Raw genomic sequence first — 22741 nt, 5'->3', positions numbered from 1 at the left:
TCTGCTCTGTGGTTTTTTCTACCCATACCAAGACCTTAAAAGTTTTACAGCTTGTTTAAAGTGGTCCCAGGGCTCTAAACAAAGACAGAAAATTAAACCACCAACCAAACTGAAAACCTACTACAAAATGTTTGATAACTTTGATATCTATCTAATATGAGAAAAGGTCAATCACAATCACCCCCCAACCCCAATCATGTCATAAAAAAGGGAGGATTCTGTGGGAAACACTGTGCTCAGTCTGATTTGGGGAAATTCTTTTGCTTGTGCTGAATTCCATAAAACTAGATCCTGATGCAATAACCAGCAAAAAAGTTGGATCCCAGCGTGAGACCTGTGAGAACCACTGCTTGTAAACTGCATAAAAAGCACTTTTTTTTTGCAGATCACTTTATTTAGCATCCGTGTTAACAGTTAAGTTGGAATCTCTGATGTATCCACTAACAATTATTATCTATCTACTCTTCCAAATGTGGGTTAACCTGCTGTTGAAGATAGTCCAACAAAGTCACCATGTTCTCCTCCTTATTGGATAAAATCTTCAGTATGTTTAGGGATCTGCTGAGCCTTGTGTGAGATAAACCTACATGTTTGTGAACGGTTTTCACAAAGACAAGACTTAACTGCTTTCACTGTGGAGCTTAGCCACAACCCTACTGAGGCTAAAGACTGAACACAAGAAAAATCGGAGTAATCGAAAAATATTGAATAAGGTGAGATGTTTGTATGGCTTATTTTGTACAACCAGCAGCTCAGAGCCCAAAAATAATCACTTCACCATCACATAAAGTGAATAAAAGCCTTAAATCTTCCCTTTTAAGAGGCTGGCCGTTGATTTATAAGAACTGCAGATTAATCTTTTATTTGTCGACTAAAAAAAAAAATATCGTGCTTAGTTTTTAAGTCATATTATGCAAGTCTAGATTCAAAATTGTACTTTTGTTGAGTTTTGTTGAACTTAAATTGCTTAAGTGGACTGCATGCCTTCACTTTCTACCAATAACTACTGTACTGTTCCACTTATTTTCTCCAAACACCATTCATTTTTTGAGAGTAATTCAGTTTACCTGAACTAAAATATTATCCTCCTTTGGATAAAAACCAACAGAATCCATCTCCTAAGGGGCCACTCACTGCAAACTAGCAACAACCTGCAGCTTTTTGGTGAGAATCCCCATGTAAGCCCTTTCAAAGGTTAAAAAAACAAAAAAAAACATCAGCTAACAGCTCTCCTGAAAGTCGCCCACACTTTCCCTTCATGACTAAAAAGGGGAAAACATAATAACAGATGACGAATTTCACTCACAGCTCAGCCAATTTCTTTCTGGAGCAGAGTTAATTACAACAATTAAACCTGAGAGCGCTTCTTTCACTTGATTATAGGTTATTATGTTGATATAGTAGGTACCCGGCTCAGTCAGGGATGAACTATCACTGGAGCCTCCATGATCAGACCGTCCTCTGCTTTAAAACAGATCTTTGCCTGAAATGTTATCCAAAAAGCAAAGTGCTTGTGTTTTAAGAGACAAGTTGGACCAATGGCCCTGTATCTTGCTGGCATGTTCTACCAGGAATGAATAATAAGTTGAATTTGTGAGGTTGTCAGGTTCTGTTCATGTTAGAGTCCTGTGGTCTGGATGTAGGAGATCAATGTCCCAACAGAAGTGGGTGCTGCTTTCACTGGAGAAGAACTCAACTAATTAAATCAAAGTCCATATATGACTTCACATCGGCACTCTCTAATCATTTCCATGTTATGAGCCATAAAAATATGGCCCATTATAAGTAAAAGCAAATTTTTCATATTTCAGAAATTCATAAAAAATTCCAAAATCTAAATTTGTCAAAACCGTCCATAAAGTTTGTAGACACTGTCCTAAGGAATCCACATAAACTGAACATCAAAAGAAACTTATCACATATTCTGTGATGCCATTTCACACCCTTTTATTAAATATGAAAAGAAATTCTTTCTTGTTCTTAAAAAAACATTTAATTAACAAACAAAATACAACCAACAACAAAACAGTGGATGAGTATCCAGAGGATAATGTAAAATATGACAAAGGGTAGTTCAACAAAGTTCACATTTAGCAACAAGCAACATTATACAGCCTGTGTTAGGGCTCAGGGTGGACATACCCAGTACTGAGGACATTGATCTGGACCATTTGGTCAATCTTTCACTTGCTGTAGATTAATAATGTTGCTTGTTGCTAAATGTGAACTTTGTTGAACTACCCTTTGTCATATTTTACATTATCCTCTGGATACTCATCCACTGTTTTGTTGTTTGTTGTATTTTGTTTGTTAATTAAACGTTTTTTAAGAACAAGAAAGAATTTGTTTTCATATTTAATAAAATGGTGTGAAATGGCATCACATAAGTTTCTTTTGATGTTCAGTTTATAAAATTAGAAATGAATCAGACAATTAGTTTCGGAGAAGATTGATGAAATGTAGACCTTGGTGACCTTAAGTTTGACCCTTCAAGGTCGCTCAAGGTCAAAGGTCATGGACGTAAATCAAAGTCCATATATGACTTCCTATCAGTGCTCAATAGTAACTATATTGATATCTCTAATCATTTCCATATTATAAGCATCAAAAGATGGCCCATTATTTAAAAAAGGCAAATTTTTAATACTTCAAAAATTCGCCAAACGTTAAAAAATCAAAATATCTCAAAATTATGAACACAATCTGTGCGTATTGTCCCAAGAAAGCCACATACATAAATTCGAAATGAATCTGACCTGCAGTTTCATCAAAGAAGATATTTGAAGAAATTGCTAACGAAGACAAAGATGACAAATGCAAAGACGGACACAGCGCCATCAGAATAGTTCATGACCTACTGGCCGCTCAGCTATAAAGTGATTACAAAGCAGAAACAGATGATTTCCAAGAAAAATACTCTAAAAACTCTGCTAAATAGAGGAATTCAGCGCCAGCAAATATGATTATTATGCCTCAGAAATCAGCAATCTGTGTCAAAACCAAGAAAATGCCTCAGTGTAGTTCATTTAATTTTGGTGCAGTGAGACTAAATGAAGATGTTCTGCCTAAAAATCAGACATCCGCAGAGATAAAACCACAGTTAACAGACTTAAATGTTAGGCCGTGCTCACCGTTTTCCTTCCCGTCTCCCATGCAGCAGCTGATGGACTCGGACAGACCCAGAGTGTCGGCTGAGCGCATCGGGCCCAGGATGGACTCCAGCGACGGGCCTTTTCGCTTGGGGATACCCTGCTCCTCCTCCTCCTCTTCCTCCCACTGCTGATCCTGGTCCTGGTCCTCCTCCTCAGGCCTCCCCTGCTCCAGTTTCTTCAGAGCTTCCTGTGTGAGCTCAGCGAGGTCTCTGCCAAAGTGCTTCGCGACGGCCTGAAGCACATCCTCCTCCTCCTCATCGTTCAGTTCATTGCTGTCGATATTAGATGTTATGGAGAGGATGTCGTCGCCGTCGGCCTCTGCGTCTGGAAGAGGGGCTGAAAGTTTGACATGAGGTTACTGCTCCGTTTCAAAGAGATGCTCCCCCCTAATGTAAGGCTCCAGTGCGACACCTAAACCAGGGGCGTCAAACTCATTTTAGGTCTGGTTCCACATTCAGCCCTACATGATCTCAAATGGACCGAACCAGTAAAATTTATTTCGTAATACTGGAAGGTCTCAAAGCGTCTGTGTGTGTATCTGCATGATCCTGAGAAATTAAGATATTTTTAACTGCCCAATTTGGTACCTACATATTAGGAATAGTCCCATCTCCACATCAAATATCTCGGCAAGTTGATAGGACCAATATTTTGGGAGATATTAGTCATTTTGGAATATAATAACCTTGCAATCACGTTGCTCGGTTGATGGAAAGCGCAATACCACGCTGGATGACAGGAAATGAAGTTAAAAACAGAAATGTATGTATTTACTAGCATCAGTCCCTAGATATTGGTATCCAGGGTGCAATTTGTTGTTGGGGATGGGGGGGGATCAACCCACCCTCTGGTTTTTACATCCCTACTTCTGCTCAGTTAATTTTATCCTTGGGGGGGACAACCAACCAATGTAAATAACAGGCAGGTTTTGACAGTTTTCTTCCACCTATATCCTACATTACTAGCACTAACGTTCACCTGAACCAAACTGTTGGCAATCTCAGAATTTGCAAACGTCCCCATGCACTGGGGCGCTGTAAAGGGGGGGCTAAACGTGACAAATACATGGGGCCCAGTATTTGTAGGGGCGCCAAAGAGCAGTGGAGGGGGTCCAGTTGATACAGGTTAGAAGTTGTGAAAATTTCGTTTAAGATCCGCTGTATAAGAGAGGAATAGAACCCAGGAGTTGGACGATGAAAGTATGTAAAGTTTCACTTTTGTTTCCAGCATTATTTACGTTAGTTATGGACCACACCCCCTCGTATATAACTGCTGCTAATTTTTTAATAGGTACTATAAATGCCATTGTGTTATGATTTTACTGCATTAATGTTGATGCACGAGTTACAACAGATACCCAAAAATGGTAATGGTAAATAAAGAGATTTCCGGTAATTACTGAAAATGGATATGAATAATTTTGATATTTTTGTAAAAATCTGACAAAAAAATACAGAAATTGTTAAACGTTTTCAGTTGAAGGGGTCATATTTTTTTCCCACTTTTATTAGTCTTTGGTTCATTTATTTGTGTATTTGGACCCTAACAGTTCATAAAGTTTTACTTTGAACCCTCCAGGTGCTGCAAAGCTATTTTTATATTCATTCTGGCAAAAATTGAGAGGATTTCTTCAACCCATTTCAATTCCTGCTTAATTTGTTAAGTTTTATAACTAGTTACATCACAACATTTGCACAAATAAGGTCCAAACTTCTGACGAACATTTCTCCAAGTTACCCATAATTGTTCATCATCAGCAGTGGTTGTAGTCCATACTGAAAATATGTCCAAACTTCGAGCCGATGATCTAAAATGTTCAGCTGTTGGTTGAACGAGACAGAGCAGCACAGCCAACAACCTGGAGGAGGCGGGGCATGAAGTGGCTCATTTGCATTTAAAGGGCCAGTGCTAAAAACAACCTTTCTGGTGTCATTACTCAGAAATATTGTTGAAGATGGACCTGTGGAGTTGAATTAATGAAGAATTCGAACCCAAGCATAGCATTTACTGTTTATGAATACCACAGGGAAATGTTTTAAAATACAGAATTCCGTTTAAAAAAGCAAAATATCACTCCTTTAAATCTGTCATATAATGTCTTTGCATTGTTTATCAATTATTTCCAGTTAGAAAAAACATATTAGTCAAACATAAGTTAAGAATAAAATCAGGATTTGAGATAAGCATGAATAAGTTTGGACTTGACTGTATAAAAACATATAATTAATCAATGGAGTGTATGTAAAATGAATGGAAAGAACTTCAGACGCAGCCTTGATTAAAGCGACTTGACCAAAAATATTGAATAAAGTGCGATGTAGTGGAAAAATCCAACATCTCCATGATCTGATGGCTTCAAAACCCCGCCAACATGAAGGCAGATGATTAAAATTAAAACCTGTCTCACCCTCACTGTGTTCTCTTTCTGAGGATTAATAAAACTCAGACAGTTACAGCCTGGGCAGATTGTATAATGAGCACTTCACTTTCCTGTTATGAGAATCAGCACACCTCATTACAACTGTTTTGGTTGGGAATAATTTTGTTTTTCAAATGGCAGAGCATAAGAAGCAGTGATAAATAATCACATTCAGACAAAATAATTGCATAATTTTGGCCGTCCTCTTGAAGCTGCGGCGCCTAATTAAAATGTGTCCTTAAATCAGCTGTAATTAAAATGTCCTCGCACAGACGTCAACCACACAAGTCGAGAAAGTAACCCGTTTTCTGCCGAATCTGGGAAAGCGACGCATGTGACAGCCTGAAAAAAAAAAACATACACACCCACTGAAGCTCCCCCCAGTCAAAAAGACGAATGGAAGGAGGGGAAGAAGGATGGATGGAAGAGTGGACAGAAGGGTGGATCAAAGGAAGGATAGAAGGATGGAAAAAAGGATGAGGAAAGAAAGATGGAAGGAAAGAAGGATGGAAGGAAAGAGAGAAGGATGGATGGAAGGAAGACAAGACGATGGGAGGAGGGAAAGAAGAAAGGAAAGATGGATGGATGAATGGATGGATGGATGGAACAAAGACAAGAAGATGGATAGAAAGAAGAATAGACCAAAGTTTGGATGGAAGGAAGGACAGAAGGATGAAGGGTGGATGGAAGGAAAGAAAGAATGAAAGAAAGATGGATGGATGGATGGATGGATGGATGGATGGAAGAAAGAAGGAAGGAAAGAAGGATGGATGGAAGGATGACAAGAAGATGGATGGAAGGAGGGAAGAATGATGGATGGAAGGAAGAAAGGATAGATGGAACAAAGACAAGAAGATGGATAGAAAGAAGAATGGATGGAAGTTTGGATGAAAGGAAGGACAGAAGGATGGAAGGAAGGAAGGAGAGAAGCATGGAAGAAAGAAGGGAGGAAAGAAGGATAGATGGAGGGAAGGATGACAAGAAGATGGGAGGAGGGAAAGAAGAAAGATGGATGGATGGATGGATGGATGGAAAGAAATAAAGAAGAAAGGTTGGAAAGATGGATGGATGGATGGATGGATGGATGGAAAGAAGTAAAGAAGAAAGGTTGGAAAGATGGATGGATGGATGGATGGATGGATGGATGGAAAGAAGAAAGGTTGGAAAGATGGATGGATGGATGGATGGAAAGAAGTAAAGGAGAAAGGTTGGAAAGATGGATGGATGGATGGATGGATGGATGGATGGAAAGAAGTAAAGGAGAAAGGTTGGAAAGATGGATGGATGGATGGATGGATGGATGGATGGATGGATGGATGGATGGATGGATGGATGGAAAGAAATAAAGAAGAAAGGTTGGAAAGATGGATGGATGGATGGATGGATGGATGGATGGATGGATGGAAAGAAGTAAAGAAGAAAGGTTGGAAAGATGGATGGATGGATGGATGGATGGATGGATGGAAAGAAGAAAGGTTGGAAAGATGGATGATGGATGGATGGATGGATGGATGGAAAGAAGTAAAGGAGAAAGGTTGGAAAGATGGATGGATGGATGGATGGATGGATGGATGGAACAGTGAACTCCTTCCTTTCCTCCACACAGACTTGGTGAACTGAACTCTTTGATTCCATCGTCAGTCTGTTTGTGTCGAACACCTTCATAGATTTAAACCCTTTCCTTTTTTCCTCCCAAACCCATCCATCTTCTCGGCACTCATTCCCTCCTTCTCTCTGTACCTTCTTTGACATAGGTGGCGTAGATCCCTCTCAGTTTGGGTCGGCTGTTTTGCAGTTCCGCATCTATTTCGTCTTCGTACCCATGAATTTCATCTGATGAAATGAGGACAAAAAAGCCAAACTTCAGTCCTGTTGGGTCGGACTGTATGAGCACAACACAGTCATTAATCTGCACACATGAGGCTTTTTGTGTCCGCTTTATTGTTCTTCTGAACTTCTGCTAACCCTTTAAATTACACCTTCCTCAGTTCCACAATTACAATATAATATGCGAGTACTATAACATAATATAGGGTTAATTACATGTTGTGAAAATAACTCCTTTCCATTCTTTCTGCTGCAGTGTTTTATTTTCTTCTCATCTTCAAAATCAAGGTCAGCCAAATCAGAGCATATATGCAAACTTTTCTTGCCCAAACTACCCTGAAAACATTACAGAATAAAATTAAAAATAGTTGAGATGCTTCAGATGCGGCGGTTTTCATACCTTCGACATCATCCATCTTTTTCTTCAACTCAATCTCCAGCTAGAGGAGGAACACAAAGGACAGGCGGTGAATGAAAGAATGACAGATTTTTCAGCATCCAGCGCTGACGACTGCGTGAGATAGAGCATTCTAAGGCAAAAACATCTCCGAATAAAGAACCGCGGGGCCGTGGGTGGCTGACAGCAGCTGCCTTTGCTTTCAGATGTACGTCTTATAACAACAAGTGCGGCAAGTTCAGTTTGATGCTGCTGATATGAGACACAACTCTGCTCTTCTGTAGAGAAAATAAGGATTTGAAGTGTTTTAAGATAGAAGGGAACAATGGGAAACAAATAATATGAATTAAAAATTTAATCATTATTGTTCATCCTTCAATGTATAGATCAGTGTTTTAATCTTGGGGTTGCCTGGAATTTCTAGTAAGTGATAAAAATGTAAAAAAAAAAAAATTAGTAATAAAAAATATATGAGTTGAAAGAGACAATCACATTTGTTAAGGCAGTGTTTTTCAACCTTGGGGTCGGGACCCCATGTGGGGTCGCCTGGAATTCAAATGGGGTCGCCTGAAATTTCTAGTAATTGATAAAAAATTCAAACTTACTAATAAAAAATTACATTATATAGTCTAAATGTTGCCTAAAGTTAACATTTATTTGCAACATATTATAGCAAACTATTACATGACCAAAAACAAATTAATTTTAGCAAATAAAATGTCTCCGTTTTGAATGTCTGGGGTCACCTGAAATTTCTAATTTATAAAAGTAATTTAAAAATTCAAACTTACTAATAAAAATTTACATTATATAGTCTAAATGTTGTCTAAAATGAACATTTATTTGCAACATATTATAGCAAACTATTACACGATCGAAAACAAATTAATTTTAGCCAAAATAAAATGTCTCTGTTTTGAATGTCTGGGGTCACCTGAAATTTCTAATAATTTATAAAAAAAAAAAAAAAAAAAAATTAAAGCTTAGTAATAAAAATGTACATTATATAGCCTAAATGTTGCCTAAAATTAATGTTTATTTGCAACATACGTAGTATAGCAAACTATTATACGATCAAAAACAAATTAATTTCAGCCAAAAAATTTTTTTTTCTGTTTTGAATGTCTGGGGTCACCAGAAATTTCTAATAATTTATTAAAAAAAAAAAAAAAAATTCAAAAATTAGAGCTTACTAATAAAAATTTACATTATATAGCCTAAATGTTGCCTAAAATTAACATTCATTTGCAACATATTATAGCAAACTATTACATGATCAAAAAAAATTAATTTTAGCCAAAAAAAAAAATGTCTCTGTTTTGAATGTCTGGGGTCGCCTGAAATTTCTAATAATTTACTTAAAAAAATTTTAATAATTAAAGTTTACTAATAAAAATTTACATTATATTGTCTAAATGTTGTCTAAAATTAACATTTATTTGCAACATATTATAGCAAACTATTACACCACCAAAAACAAATTAATTTTAGAAAATAAAATGTCTCCATTTTGAATGTCTGGGGTCACCTGAAATTTCTAATGATTTATTTAAAAAAAAAAAAAAATCAAACTTATTAATAAAAATGTACATTATATAGTCTAAATGTTGTCTAAAATCAACGCTTATTTGCAACATATTATAGCAAATTGTTACATGATCAAAAACAAATTAATTTTTGCAAAAAAAAAAAAAAGTCTCTGTTTTGAATGTCTGGGGTCGCCAGAAATTTGTGATGTTAAAATGGGGTTGTGAGCCAAAAAAGGTTGGAAACCACTGGGTTAAGATCATAATTTTGTTGTCTGGTGTCTCCAATAAATTCACTACAACATGGCAAATCAAATGAAAAGGACTGTTTTCCATAACCTCTGTTGGTCTAAAATAAGGAGAAGAATACATTATTTTTTTGAGTAACAGTGAAAATCTTCCAAACAAACAGGGGTCTGGGATACAAAACAATAATAACAAATGTCATTCTATAGTTTTATATTGGGAGAAATATCATTGCATTGGTTAGTTTGGTTTAAATTGTTATCTTTGATTCCAAAATGCCTCAGACATGGATTTAACTTAATTTCTCTCAACACTGATTTAATTTTTTTTAAATTTTATTTTATTTATTTAATTCAAATTTTTACTCAAAACAGTCTGATAACATATTACACAGGACATCACTGGTACAAAGTACACTGTTCTCTTTTTCTTTTCTTTTTTTTTTGAAAAAGACAAAAGGGTGTCAATATTGCTCACTGAAAGGAAGAAAAAGAAAGAAAAACAAAGGTAATTTGTGAATCTTTGTTGCTTGAACATTGTCATATAAATACAGACTTTGCAGTGCGATACATAACAGAGGAGCTTTTCATGGTCATCCCTTGTAGAACAATAACATGAATAGAACTAAAGATTATATATGCAAACAAACATATTTACATTTACTTACATGCACTCAGAATTATCTACACGTATAAGTGATTGTGGACGTGTACATGACTATGATTTTAAATGTTCTACGTCTAAATTTCTACAATATTTTTCGTGCTCTGACTGTAAATAATAGTTTTCTACCACATCTAACCTTCTACTTTCATCACATCTCACTTATGATGGAAAAATCTCCCCTTAAACTTGAAGGAAATATGGATATTTATATGTCAAATCAGCATATAATGAATAATGAATACATGAATAGAACTAAAGATTATATATGCAAACAAACATTTACATTTACTTACATGCACTCAGAATTATCTACATGTAGAAATGACTGTGGATGTGTACATGACTATGATTTTAAATGTTCTACGTCTATATTTCTAAAATATTTTTTGTGCTCTGACTGTAAATAATAGTTTTCTACCATATCTAACCTTCTACTTTCTTCACATCTCACTTATGATGAAAAATCTCCCCTTAAACTTGAAGGAAATATAGATATTTATATGTCAACTCAGCATGAACAGGACATCTTACAGCTGTAGCCATGATGTGTCCCAATATTTTTGTCTGTATACTTTATAAATATTGAGAGAAATTAGTAGTTTATCTTTTTGAGTTCTCTTGCTAAAAAAACAAACAAACAAACAAACAAACCTGGATGAAAACGTAACCTCCGCCGGTCCTTGGCGGAGGTAAATATCCACCGGATATACGTACATATTGTTGTTTCTTCTTCCTCAGTCCGGCGGTGAAGCAGGGCGGATCACACTCCTGGTCCAGGTCAGTCTTCATGAACTCTTCGATGGTCAGCTGACTGGTGGGCGTGTCCTCAAACTCCGTCAGCCTAAGCAGGAGAAACGAAGGACGTCAACGCAACATCGAAAAGAATCGGATGAAACAGAACTGCATCACTGTGAACCAAAGGTATTATCGTTAAAGAAAACTAACGAAATGACAAAAACTACAAATGAAAAAACATTGAAATAAATAAAAACTATCATTAAAAGGAAAAATTATAACGATGTGTGATTATAAAACTAAAATGTATAAAAATTCTGCATAAAATTTCCTTTGTTTTTGTCTTTGTCTGATTGATATGAAATCGATTTATTTCACTCGAGCAATTTTATCTGGCGGCACCATATGACACTTCATGGTCCGTCACTTCTCGTCACTTGTTGTTTAGAGTCGTCTTCTGGTCCCCACTCTACCTGGAAACATGGAGACTAAAGTTGGGAGAAAGCAGCAGAGTCCTGGATGGGATTTATTTGAATATGACGGTGAGGTATACATTTCTTTCTTTGAGTTATTTATTTATTTACCAGCACAACTAAGAAACACACTGGTAAAAGATTATATGTGTCTTTGTCTACTTGTACAGGGTGGGGAAGCAAAATTTACAATGAACATTTAGTTGTTTTTTCTCAGCAGACACTACGTCAATTGTTTTGAAACCAAACATATATTGATGTCATAATCATACCTAACACTATTATCCATACCTTTTCAGAAACTTTTGCCCATATGAGTAATCAGGAAAGCAAACGTCAAAGAGTGTGTGATTTGCTGAATGCACTCGTCACACCAAAGGAGATTTCAAAAATAGTTGGAGTGTCCATAAAGACTGTTTATAATGGAAAGAAGAGAATGACTATGAGCAAAACTATTACAAGAAAGTCTGGAAGATACTATTAAAGAAGAATGGGAGAAGTTGTCACCCGAATATTTGAGGAACACTTGCGCAAGTTTCAGGAAGCGTGTGAAGGCAGTTATTGAGAAAGAAGGAGGACACATAGAATAAAAACATTTTCTATTATGTCAATTTTCTTGTGGCAAATAAATTCTCATGACTTTCAATAAACTAATTGGTCATACACTGTCTTTCAATCCCTGCCTCAAAATATTGTAAATTTTGCTTCCCCACCCTGTATGTTGTGGGTATATGAATGTATGTATGTGTATATGGATGAATGACTGTGTGTGTGAATCAATATAACATAAAAGGAAGAAGGACTTATATATATTATTAATCATATTTTAGGGAGAAGGGGTGGGAGTAAATAAGTTGCACTTCTTCCCACCCCTTTTCGTGCATGTAAATGGAACTATTGTGCTGTTCTTCGGTCTAAGATTGTTATGATTGTTGATATTTGTACTATTATGCATATTTTGCTTGTTTGCATATATGTTAAATTTCATTGCATGTTCAGAATAAATCACTAAATCAAAATCAAGGAAGATAATAAAAGATATGGAAAAACTAAAACTAAGCATTAAAAAGAAATTAAAAATAAAAATAAAAACTAGCAAACCTGCTCTGAAAACTAATTAAAACTAACTGAATTAGAGAAAAAAAAGTGAGAAGTAAATAAAACTAAATTTTAATGAAAAATTCAAAACTAATATAACCTTGGAACCGCTTAGTGGACTGATCCAGATCTGGTTCCGTACTGAGTCCAACCCATGTGTGTTTATTCATAGTAATTAAACCAATTACACCAAATCCAATGTCTGGTTTCCTGTTTTAAATAATCACATTCTGTCTTCTTCTAAGATTTTTTTGGTAAACCAAAGCAAATGTTTTCAGTTCTTCCAATTCCAAAAAAAACATATAAATATATGATGGTATACCATAATATTTTTAAGAACACACTTTAGAACATTTCTGAGCCTTTATTATAAATACATGAGACTGAAAAGTTCTACCACCGGGCACCGTGTAACATTTCTTTAATGCAAAATTCAACAATCCTGACTATTCAATAACTTATGTCTTCATTTTCTTCCAAACTGCAGAGGATTACAGGGCCATCTCTCACCTGCACTCAAACAAATCTAAATTAAGTGCTCCAGGTTACCAGAAAATTTACACAATTATATTAAAGTTTTAATTAACTGCACCAAGCTACCGGCTTATTTGAGGTGTCGGCTACGTGTCACAATTAAAGAAACAAACCCAAGCAAACGGAAATACGCTCTGAAACTTTAGTGTGTAGTGACTTTCTGATCTAAAGCACACTGCAGACTCATTGCACTGATTTTTCACTTAAGTTTCCCTTTCAATTACTATTTAAGAGACACGTAGCTGCATGAAATCAGACATAAACATCCACTCATTTCCATTGTTGGTTTAGAGCGGGGGGGTGTCCAACTCATTTGGTTCAGGGGCCACTTTTTAAAATTTTTTATTTCTATTTTATTGTAACCTTTATTTAACCAGGAAAAAAGCTCATTGAGATTAAAAATCTCTTTTTCAAGAGTGTCCTGGCCAAGACAGCCGCAGCAGAAGGAGTTACACAAAATGGAAATCACAGCCATTAATATACATAAACCCAATGAAAGCCAGTACTAAAAACAAATTTATTAAAACTGGTAAGAACACACATATAAAACATCACCATTATTTTAAAAGGTACTAAAAGTTTAACAACACTGTTCCTTAAAAGCATCTCAAAGCCGAACCCAATTCAGTCAATTAGAAAAACCTCTACATCCACATTTGTCCTTTTCCCGTCGATTTAAAATTACTTTGAATGTATTAAAAGAGACCATTTAGGCTAATTTGAGGTCAAGTGCGTCAGACCAGTAAAATAAAGACATAACCTCTAAATAAAGACTCTTTGATTTCGTACAAAAAAAAACCATTAGATCATGCAAATATTTCTATTTTACAAAAAACGGTGTGAATAACCTACAAACATGAAATTGCGTTAGAAAAATTTGTACAATTTTAACAATATTATGCCTCAACTTATTATTTATACATGTACATTATATACAATGTTACACAAATATTTGGTAACAGGCATAATATTTGTTAAACTGCACCTAAACATCGAACATTTACAGGGTCTGGAATGTTTTTAGGAAAACACCCCAAAGTTTCTGGAATTTCCCATTTGACTGCTGAAGCGAGGATCTAATTTTCTCCAGTCTTAAACAGGACATAATGTCTTCCAACCACCGTGCATGAGTGGGAGGGAACATGTTTATTTTAACAATAGTATGCCTAAGTTTATCATTTCCATATTTACATTTCAACCTACAGACCACAGTGGATCTACAAATACACCAAACATTTGGTAACAGGCAGAATATTGTTAAAACTGAACTTATTTTTCTTAAGAAATGTCAGGTTGTTCATATGCATTCAGGTAATTACCTCCAATAAGGAGGTTAGGTTTTCATCTGGGTTGTCTGTTTGTCTGTCTGTTAGCAAGATAACTCAAAACATTATGGACGGATTTTCAGGAAATTTCAGGAAGTCTTGACAGTGGCACAAGGAACAATGATGACAATTTGGTGTGATGGGGGGGGGGGGGGGGGGGGGGGGGGGGGGGGGGGGGGGGGGGGGGGGCGGGGGGGGGGGGGGGGGTGGGGGGGGGGGGGGGGGGGCTGATCTGCCTTGGCGGAGGTCTGCGGATCTACGAGTGCTTTTCTAAGTTATTTAGTTTCTTTCTTTTCTTTTCTTCATTTTGTTTGCTTGTTTCTTTCTAACTTTCTTTCCTTCTCTTGTTTTCTGTCTTCCTTTCATCTTCTTTGTTTTTTTCCATCTGTTTCTTTCATTTCATCTGTTTTTCCAAAACTGTCTTTCTTCTTTTTTCAATCTTCTTTATTTTTTCAATCTCTGTTGTTTCTTCATTTCATCTTTGTTTTCTTCCAACTTTGTTTGTTTATTTTTTATTTCTTTCTTTCTTTCTTTTTCATCTTTCTTTGTTCGTTTTCCATCTGTTTGTTGCTTTCATTCATCTTCTTTTTCTTCCAACTTTGTTTGTTTGCTTCTTTCTTTCTTTCTTTCATTTTTGTTTTCTTCCAACTTTGTTTGCTTGTTTCCTTCCTTCAGTCTTTCTTTCCTTCCTTCCTTCCATCTTTCTTTCTTTCCATCCCTCTCTCCTTCCTTCTTCCAGACTCTACATTGTGTCGACACATCAGTATTTAATAAATCATCTCTTAGAACTCTAAATGTTCCTCCTCCATCATGTGTGCATTTGCTGCTACAGTAAAGATTTCACTAAAAGAAAAAAATGTGCCGTTTTTCTCTTTTCCTTCAAAATGGCACAGCCTCATGTTCACTTCAGCCAGATCTCACAGAAAAACCATGATGGTTAAAATGGCCGACCCTCTTGTTGTCAACTTGTTTGTAAATATAAACATTTTCATGCAATTTTACTTTTTTGCACTAAAGGAAAAAATTGGAGTTATTATTTATATGTTTATATGCTATTATTTTACTGGTCTGGCCCATTTGAGCTTTATGTGGCACCTGAACTAAAAATTTGATTGTTAATACTGTATCTTCAGTGTAATTTTTGCACTTTGCAAAGTCAAGCCACGGGCTGTATGTTTAACACTCCTTATCTATGTGTTTAAACTACACAGAGTCTTCATCAGGGCGTGATAATAGAAAAAAGGGAGGATTATTTCAATATAAACACTGTTGCAGGAGCAGAGTAGCCACTACTAGTAGCTCAATTCAGCAGCAATTCAACCAGCTTGAAACATATAAGAGATGAATGTCACATAAACCTGTCAGATACTGCATGTGGGGCAGTGTATATGTGAATTATTTTTCTTCATTAAACAGAAAACAAGTGTCTGGACGAGTTTACAAGTGTCGACTTCACTAAAGCTGTGCGAAATGCAGAGGAGTCTCAGTTATAAAAGACACAACAGGACGTAAAATAATTAAAACGACGTAAAATACGCAAGGAGACTAAAAGACAAAGTGACAAAAATGAAGTAAAATACAAAAGATACATGAAGACAAAAAATGACATTAAATAGAGGCTTTCAGGTACTGTTTTGACAGCAGAAAAGTCAGTAAGAATATAGACCTATGGCAATGTATGACATGTACAGGTCCTGAAAAGATGATGAATTACTCATACAGGTTGTGAGTCACTGCTTTATAAAACAGACCAAAAATGTAAATAACACCTGTCAGACTCACTATCTGACATGTTTACATTGTAGAATTTGGCAAAAACAGGTGAATCCCATGTCAGAGACCCTCCATCACTTTTACAGTTAATATTTACAGTGACTGCACAGCATCGGTTACCACGCACCTTTTTCTGAGCGTCGTTTCGCACACTTTGACGATGTCGACGATGTCTTTGAGAGTGCGGTTAAAGTCGTACATTCGAGCTGCGACGAGGAGAGCTGGAAAGAAAAGTCAAAACTGCTGGTTAGATTTAACCAACAGGTAAAAAAAAAAAAAAAGACAAGTGAATTAACACAATTCTGCCTCGTTATGGCTCTGGGTTTTACATTTATTCCAGTCTGTGTCATCTGAAGCTATAAGAAAAGCTACAAATAACTGCACAACAAATAACAACAGAAGATTTGTGGTGTTTTGCATTTTGAAGAGACAAATTAATTAACACATGCATGCTATAATTAGGAGACGACACACACACACACGCATATCTCCTCAAGACACAAACAGAACAAACAAATATGCGATGAAAGACTGCAGGACAGAACCGACAGGACGGGGGCACCTCTGCCTGCAGAGCCAGCAGTCCACCCCCACACAAAACACTGTTTTAAAACCAAGTAACAACAACACTAATATTATGCAATGAAGTGCAGTGCGAGCGAGCCTTGAAGGGGAACAGTTATATAACCGTCATTAGACTTGCCTCGCTCAAGAGTCTGTTAAAAGATAGATGCATTCTCCCGTTTCTACATTCAAACGGTCTTCAGGACTGAATTGGAGGTTTTGGCTTCATGGAGGACTTTCTCAAACACTACATTTACCTTGAAACTATGTTTGTTGGTTTTCCTCTTAACCCATAAAGAGCCAGAGGTGCTTTTGTGGCAGCTCCCAAATTAATTGTTCTCTCTATTTAACCTGTACTTTAAGACCCAAACATCCACCAGTGATCAACGACGACAACTGATGTCAAATGTTTAATACCTGTCCTGTCAATACATGTAAAGAATTGGTGTAAAATGCAGTTTGTCGTCGACCAAAAGCACCTGCTGATCTAAAATGTTCAATAACTCTTGAACTGCGAATCCAGTGTTTTTCAACCTTGGGGTCGGGACCCCATGTGGGGTCACCTGGAATTCAAATGGGGTCGCCTGAAATTTCTAGTAATTGATAAAAAAAAAAAAAAAAACTTACAACTAAAAAATATATGGTGAGTTGAGGGAGATAATCCCAATACATAAAAGACATGACAAACTCTGAAGCTGAAACTGAAGCACTGTGGTTCTGTTTATCTGTCAAATGTTCATTGTGGTCGGTTTCAGATGCTGCAGTTCTTTCATAATTCATAGTTTAAGTTATTGTTTGTTCAGTATTAATTGTCAGCCTTGTAAATCCAAGCTGGACTGACTGTACATATCCTGACCAAGGAAAATAAAATTCTCACTTTGTGCAGTAATCTACACCTAGCTTTTCTGCCTCTGTCCATAATAATATACATTATATAGACTAAATGTCGTCTAAAATTAATGTTCATTTGCAACATAGTATAGTAAACTATTACATGATGAAAAACAAATTAATTTTAACAAAAAAAAAAAAAAAGTCTTTGTTTTGAATGTCTGGGGTCGCCAGAAATTTGTGATGTTAAAATGGGGTCACGAGCCAAAAAAGTTTGGGAACCTCTGTGTCAACCCAAAAAGACCCAAATATCCACCAGTGATCAAAGAAGTCTATTGATCTCAAATGTTTAATAACTGTCTTATCAATACATGTAAATAATTGGGGTAAAATGCAGTGTGTCGTCAACTAAAGGCATCTACGAATCTAAAATGTTCAATAACTCTTGAACTGGTAATCCTATCAATACATGTAATTAATTCGGGTAAAATACAGTTTGTCATCTTTTCATGGTCATCAGATATGACCCATTTGGACATTCAGAGGCTCTTTAGTTACTGTGGAAACACTGTCATCTTCTACGACATTGATTCACCAGTAAAACCCATGGAGTTGGATCAATGACAGTGGATGGAGGTGCTTGGTTTATGTTCAGTTAATGATATAATCTGACTTTTCTCTTCAGTTTTCTCCGTGTCTGATAGACTATACCTCAACTTTGATCTAAGCTTTTATGACTATCTACACGATCAATAAATCAGATATAGGAAAATACTTGATTTTCACTAAAAACACGCAAAACACTGAGGATAATACCATAATAAATGGTGATAAATGATTTAAGAAAGCTTAAATACAGAAAAAAAAATGCATTTGGGAGTTGCTATAAATGTAGCACTGGGTCTTCATGGGATAAAGGGGTCATAATTTGTTTTTTTAAAACATGGAATTATGCATTTAAAACATTTCCCTGTCATCTCCATAAACTGTAAATGCTCTGCTTGGGTCTGAGTTCTTCATTAATTCAACTCCACAGGTCCATCTTCAACTCTATTTCTGAATAATGACGCCAGAAAGGTTGTTTTGAGTGCTGGCCCTTTAAATGCAAATGACCCCGCCCCCTTCCGCATTGTTGACCGTGCTGCTCGGTCCTGTTTCTCCGTACTCTGAGAAATGTTCATCTGAAGTCTTGACTCTATATGTGCAAATGTCGTGACGTAGCTAATTATAAAACGTAACAAATTGAGAAGGAATTGAAACGGGTTGTAGAAATCCACTCGACCTTTGCCAAAATAAATACAAAGATAGTTTTGCAGCACCTGGAGGGTTCAAATGCAAACTTTATGAACTATTAGGGTCCAAATACACAAATAAATGAACCAAAGACTAATAAAAGTGGGTTTGGCAAAATATGACCCCTTTAAATCATTTATCATCACATATTATAATATTATCCTCTATATTTTTTTTGTATCTTCCACTGTAAATCATCTATTTCCTATATTTAATTCAGATGTACATGAAAACTCAGAGTAAATTCAAAGATTATTACATCAAAACAAAGAAAAAAGTGACTTTTTCAGCAAATATATCAATATCTGAATGCAAAAACAAGCATTTCCATCCACTGTCATTTATCAAACTCAGTGGGTTTTACTGGTGAATCTGTGTTGTAGAAGATGACAGTGTTTCCACGGTAACTACGGAGCCTCTGAACGTCCAAATGGGTCATATCTGATGACCATGAAAAGCCCAGAAAGTGCATTTTACACCAATTATTTGCAGGTATTGATAGGATTATTAAACATTTTAGATCAGTAGATGTATTTAGTCACCAGTGGATGTTTGGGTCTTGGGTCTTTTTTTTTTTGTGCCGTTTAGTTCCAATTTATCCCGAAAAAGAAACGCTTGATGTGATTTCAAAACCTTTTACAGAAACATGCTTTTAAACAACGGTCGTATCTGCATCGTATTTTGGGAACAAACTTTTTCCTTCTTCCATTGGAGTGTATCCTTTTCAATGATTTATGATAAGCAATTAATTATTCAGGCAATGCAGCAGAGGGAGAGAGAAAGCCGAAAATTGAAACCTTGAGCGTAAACATGCACAAGAGCAGAGGAAGCGGCTGATTCGATTTCAGGACGTCTTGGCTGGTAACGCGTCAAAGCCGGGTGGATTCGGGCTGACAGCAGCAAAAACGTGACAAGGAGAGAGGAGCCTGCGCCGCAAAAAAAAGCTCCACCAAACCCCCAGACAGAGTGGGAAATGAAAACGTACTAAATTGCGCTGCTGCCTTACCCACACATCATCAACGAAAGCTTAGCCCGTTATCGAGCGAGTGACTATTTTTGGTCATTTCCGCATACCTTTTAAGACAGTGACAGCCACAGTTACAGTGAGGTCTCCAGGGTCTGTAAGGTCCACCTCTGCATGAACAGTGAGTGGGCCTGCTTTGCTCAGTACTAGGGATTCAAATTATCGATTCATCCATTAATCAATAGTTGGTTGACCTTATCAATCGATTAGTGATTAATTGATAAGCGGCGATTTTTCTGAGGACCTGAAATTCTCTTTCAAAAGGGTCTATAAGAAAAAAAAGCTAAATATTAGGGTATTAGTGTAGAACAAACATAAAAAGCCAGTGTATCTCTGTCAGGGGGGTTCATCTGTGGAATAATCTGGAGCAAAACTTAAAAATGTCTTCTTCAATTTGTGCATTTAAAAGGATGTATAAATCCACTATAATAACAAAATATAGAACATTATCTGAATAAGTGAATATCTAGTTATAACACAGAAGTACGCATAAAATAAGATTATTGTAATTAATTAATTATCATGATAAGAAGATGTTATCACATTTATTGATCATTACATTTGGAGTAAATATTTAAAGTGCATATAAATATTATAGTCTATATTAAAAACGGTTGATTATGCAAATCTGAGTGTGTATGAGGAGATCAAAAAAGTGTATGTGAATGGTTTGTATGGATGTTTTGTGCCATTGTAAAAATATACAGAGGAAAATGTGTGTTAACAAAGCAAAGGAAGCAGACCTAGTTTGATTATTAGTTTGTAAAAAGGGGTGGGAGTCAATAAGTTATACTTCTTCCCACTCCTTTTCGAGCGCAGAAAAATTTTGTTTGATCATGTTGTATGGTTCTTTGTTATCTGTTGATTCTATGTGCTCGAAATAAAACTACTACTACTACCATTGTTTATATACTTCATAAAAAAGCATGTCATATTCCTTAATGATTGATTTATTGTACCATTGGGTACAGTACAGGCAATGACATTTATGGAGTAGAACTAAAGAAATTCAGCAGAAAAATTACATAAAATAAATGGATCTAAAGAGAGGCAGTTTAGAATAAATGAGCATTTCTGAGTTTGCATCACTGACATGATGGAGCAGATTTCAGCGGACCCGCTCCCACAAACAGATGGACCGGTCTGTGTTTCGCTCCACCGTGTCCCTAAAGCGATTCTAACTCATCAACACCATGATCCGGTTCGATGACCGGCTATCCCAGCTGCGGCGTCGGAGCAATAAAGCCTAGTTTTTGGCAGTGGCGCCACCTACTGTCCACACCACAAATCCCGCTGCAGAAAAGGGCAATTAACCAACAATGAATAATTTAATCGAGTAAATTCTTATCGACAATTAATTGATAGTCGATTAATTGTTTACATCCCTATTAGGTAACATGAACTTCATGGTTATAATGAATATATTATATAACAAGTAATTATAGTATTTCATGTCTGTATCGAACACGGCTATTAACCCTTTATAGGGCACACATAGAAATACTCTGAATCTCTAAATTTCAACCATAGTGTGTTATTGGAGGACATAACAAGACTTTATTACTTTTGTGAAATTTTTCAATTTTTTTATTATTATGTAGAAAATCAAGGTTAATGAAGTTACCATATCTGGTTCCTTACCTGTAAGTGGCCAAAATAAATAAATAAATAAATAAATCCAAGAAGTAAATTTAAAAAATACAAGAAAAACACATGTAAGGTGAAAGGAACATGTATTTTCCAACATTAGAACATGTATTTTAGAATGGCATGAAGTAATGGAACTAATGTAAGGAATGATGTTCAAAGGGATAATGTGGATGTGGGCAGGGCTCTGGAGCAGCACTTATGTTGGTCTAATGTTCTAAAATACATGTTCCTTTCACCTTACATGTGTTTTTCTTGTATTTTTTTAGGGATGTCAAAATTAACGCAGATTAATCCATCATCATGATTAATCTGATTAAAAAATTTAACACAATTAACCCATCTGCCGCACAGAATGACTCTAAACACCTCTGCCAATGCATTTGGGGCAGTTTGTCCAAGTAGAGTTAACGTCACACATGAACAAATGGGCAGTTGATCCAGTTGTGACAGGCAGCAGAACCAACCCATAAAGATGGAAGACACTAAACAGCATGTTGGTCCTCTGGATGGAAATATGAGGACAAAAAAACCCAAGATGGATCAGTTGTTGGGTTATTCAATTCCACTGATTCCTGATGTTCAATATCTTTGTAACTTTCAGGACACTACCATTCTTAAAAAGGATGAATACTTGGCTATAACACTCGTAATTTCTGCAAAAAAAACTAGCAAGGAACTAGCGAGGAACTGGGGGAAGGCAGCCATTCCATTAAAGGACTGGTGGATATCCACAACTGAAGAAATATTTCTAATGGAAAAATTAACACACAGACTGAGATTGCAAGAACCACAACTGGATAAAAAGTGGAATAAATGGACTATATTTACACAAAATCAATAGACTGACTGTTGCTACCCAGGCATATTGTTTTCTTTTATACTCTCAGTTGTTTGTTCTTTTTTTCTTTTTTTTTTTTTTTTTTTTGTTTCTTTCTTTTGTTTGTTGGGGGGGGGGGGGGGGGGGGGGGTCTTATTTGTTTGTTTTTGTCTCCTTCTGTTTTTGGTTACTGTTACAATATTACATAAAACTCAATAAAGATTTCAATTACAAAAAAAAAGATGGAACAGTTGGCTCAAGTTGTTTTGTTGAAACTGTTTAACACGTTAAGAGCATACATATTCCCTTCTTTCTTGAGTCTGTTTGCTCATGCAAAATGAAACATGATTAATATAGATTAAAAATGAATGATATTTAATTGTGATAAATT

The 22741-nt window shown here is 36.1% G+C and overlaps 1 protein-coding gene across 1 annotated transcript in view; it reads right to left on the bottom strand.

Moving 5' to 3' along the window:
- LOC115413190 (transcription factor IIIB 90 kDa subunit-like) overlaps positions 1 to 22741 on the bottom strand; it is a 272574-nt gene that overhangs the window by 153648 nt on the left and 96185 nt on the right. The window contains exons 8-12 of the mRNA XM_030125943.1: positions 16299 to 16392; positions 10948 to 11074; positions 7799 to 7838; positions 7312 to 7404; positions 3132 to 3488 (exon numbers count right to left, since the gene is read on the bottom strand). Of these exons, the coding sequence (XP_029981803.1) occupies positions 3132 to 3488; positions 7312 to 7404; positions 7799 to 7838; positions 10948 to 11074; positions 16299 to 16392 (711 nt within the window). The remainder of the gene's footprint in view (positions 1 to 3131; positions 3489 to 7311; positions 7405 to 7798; positions 7839 to 10947; positions 11075 to 16298; positions 16393 to 22741) is intronic.

This window comes from Sphaeramia orbicularis, chromosome 22 (genome assembly GCF_902148855.1).
Source record: "Sphaeramia orbicularis chromosome 22, fSphaOr1.1, whole genome shotgun sequence".
Taxonomy (NCBI): Eukaryota; Metazoa; Chordata; class Actinopteri; order Kurtiformes; family Apogonidae; genus Sphaeramia; species Sphaeramia orbicularis.
The sequence above is the reverse complement of the archived record's forward strand: the minus strand, read 5'-3'. Positions and strand labels throughout refer to the sequence as shown.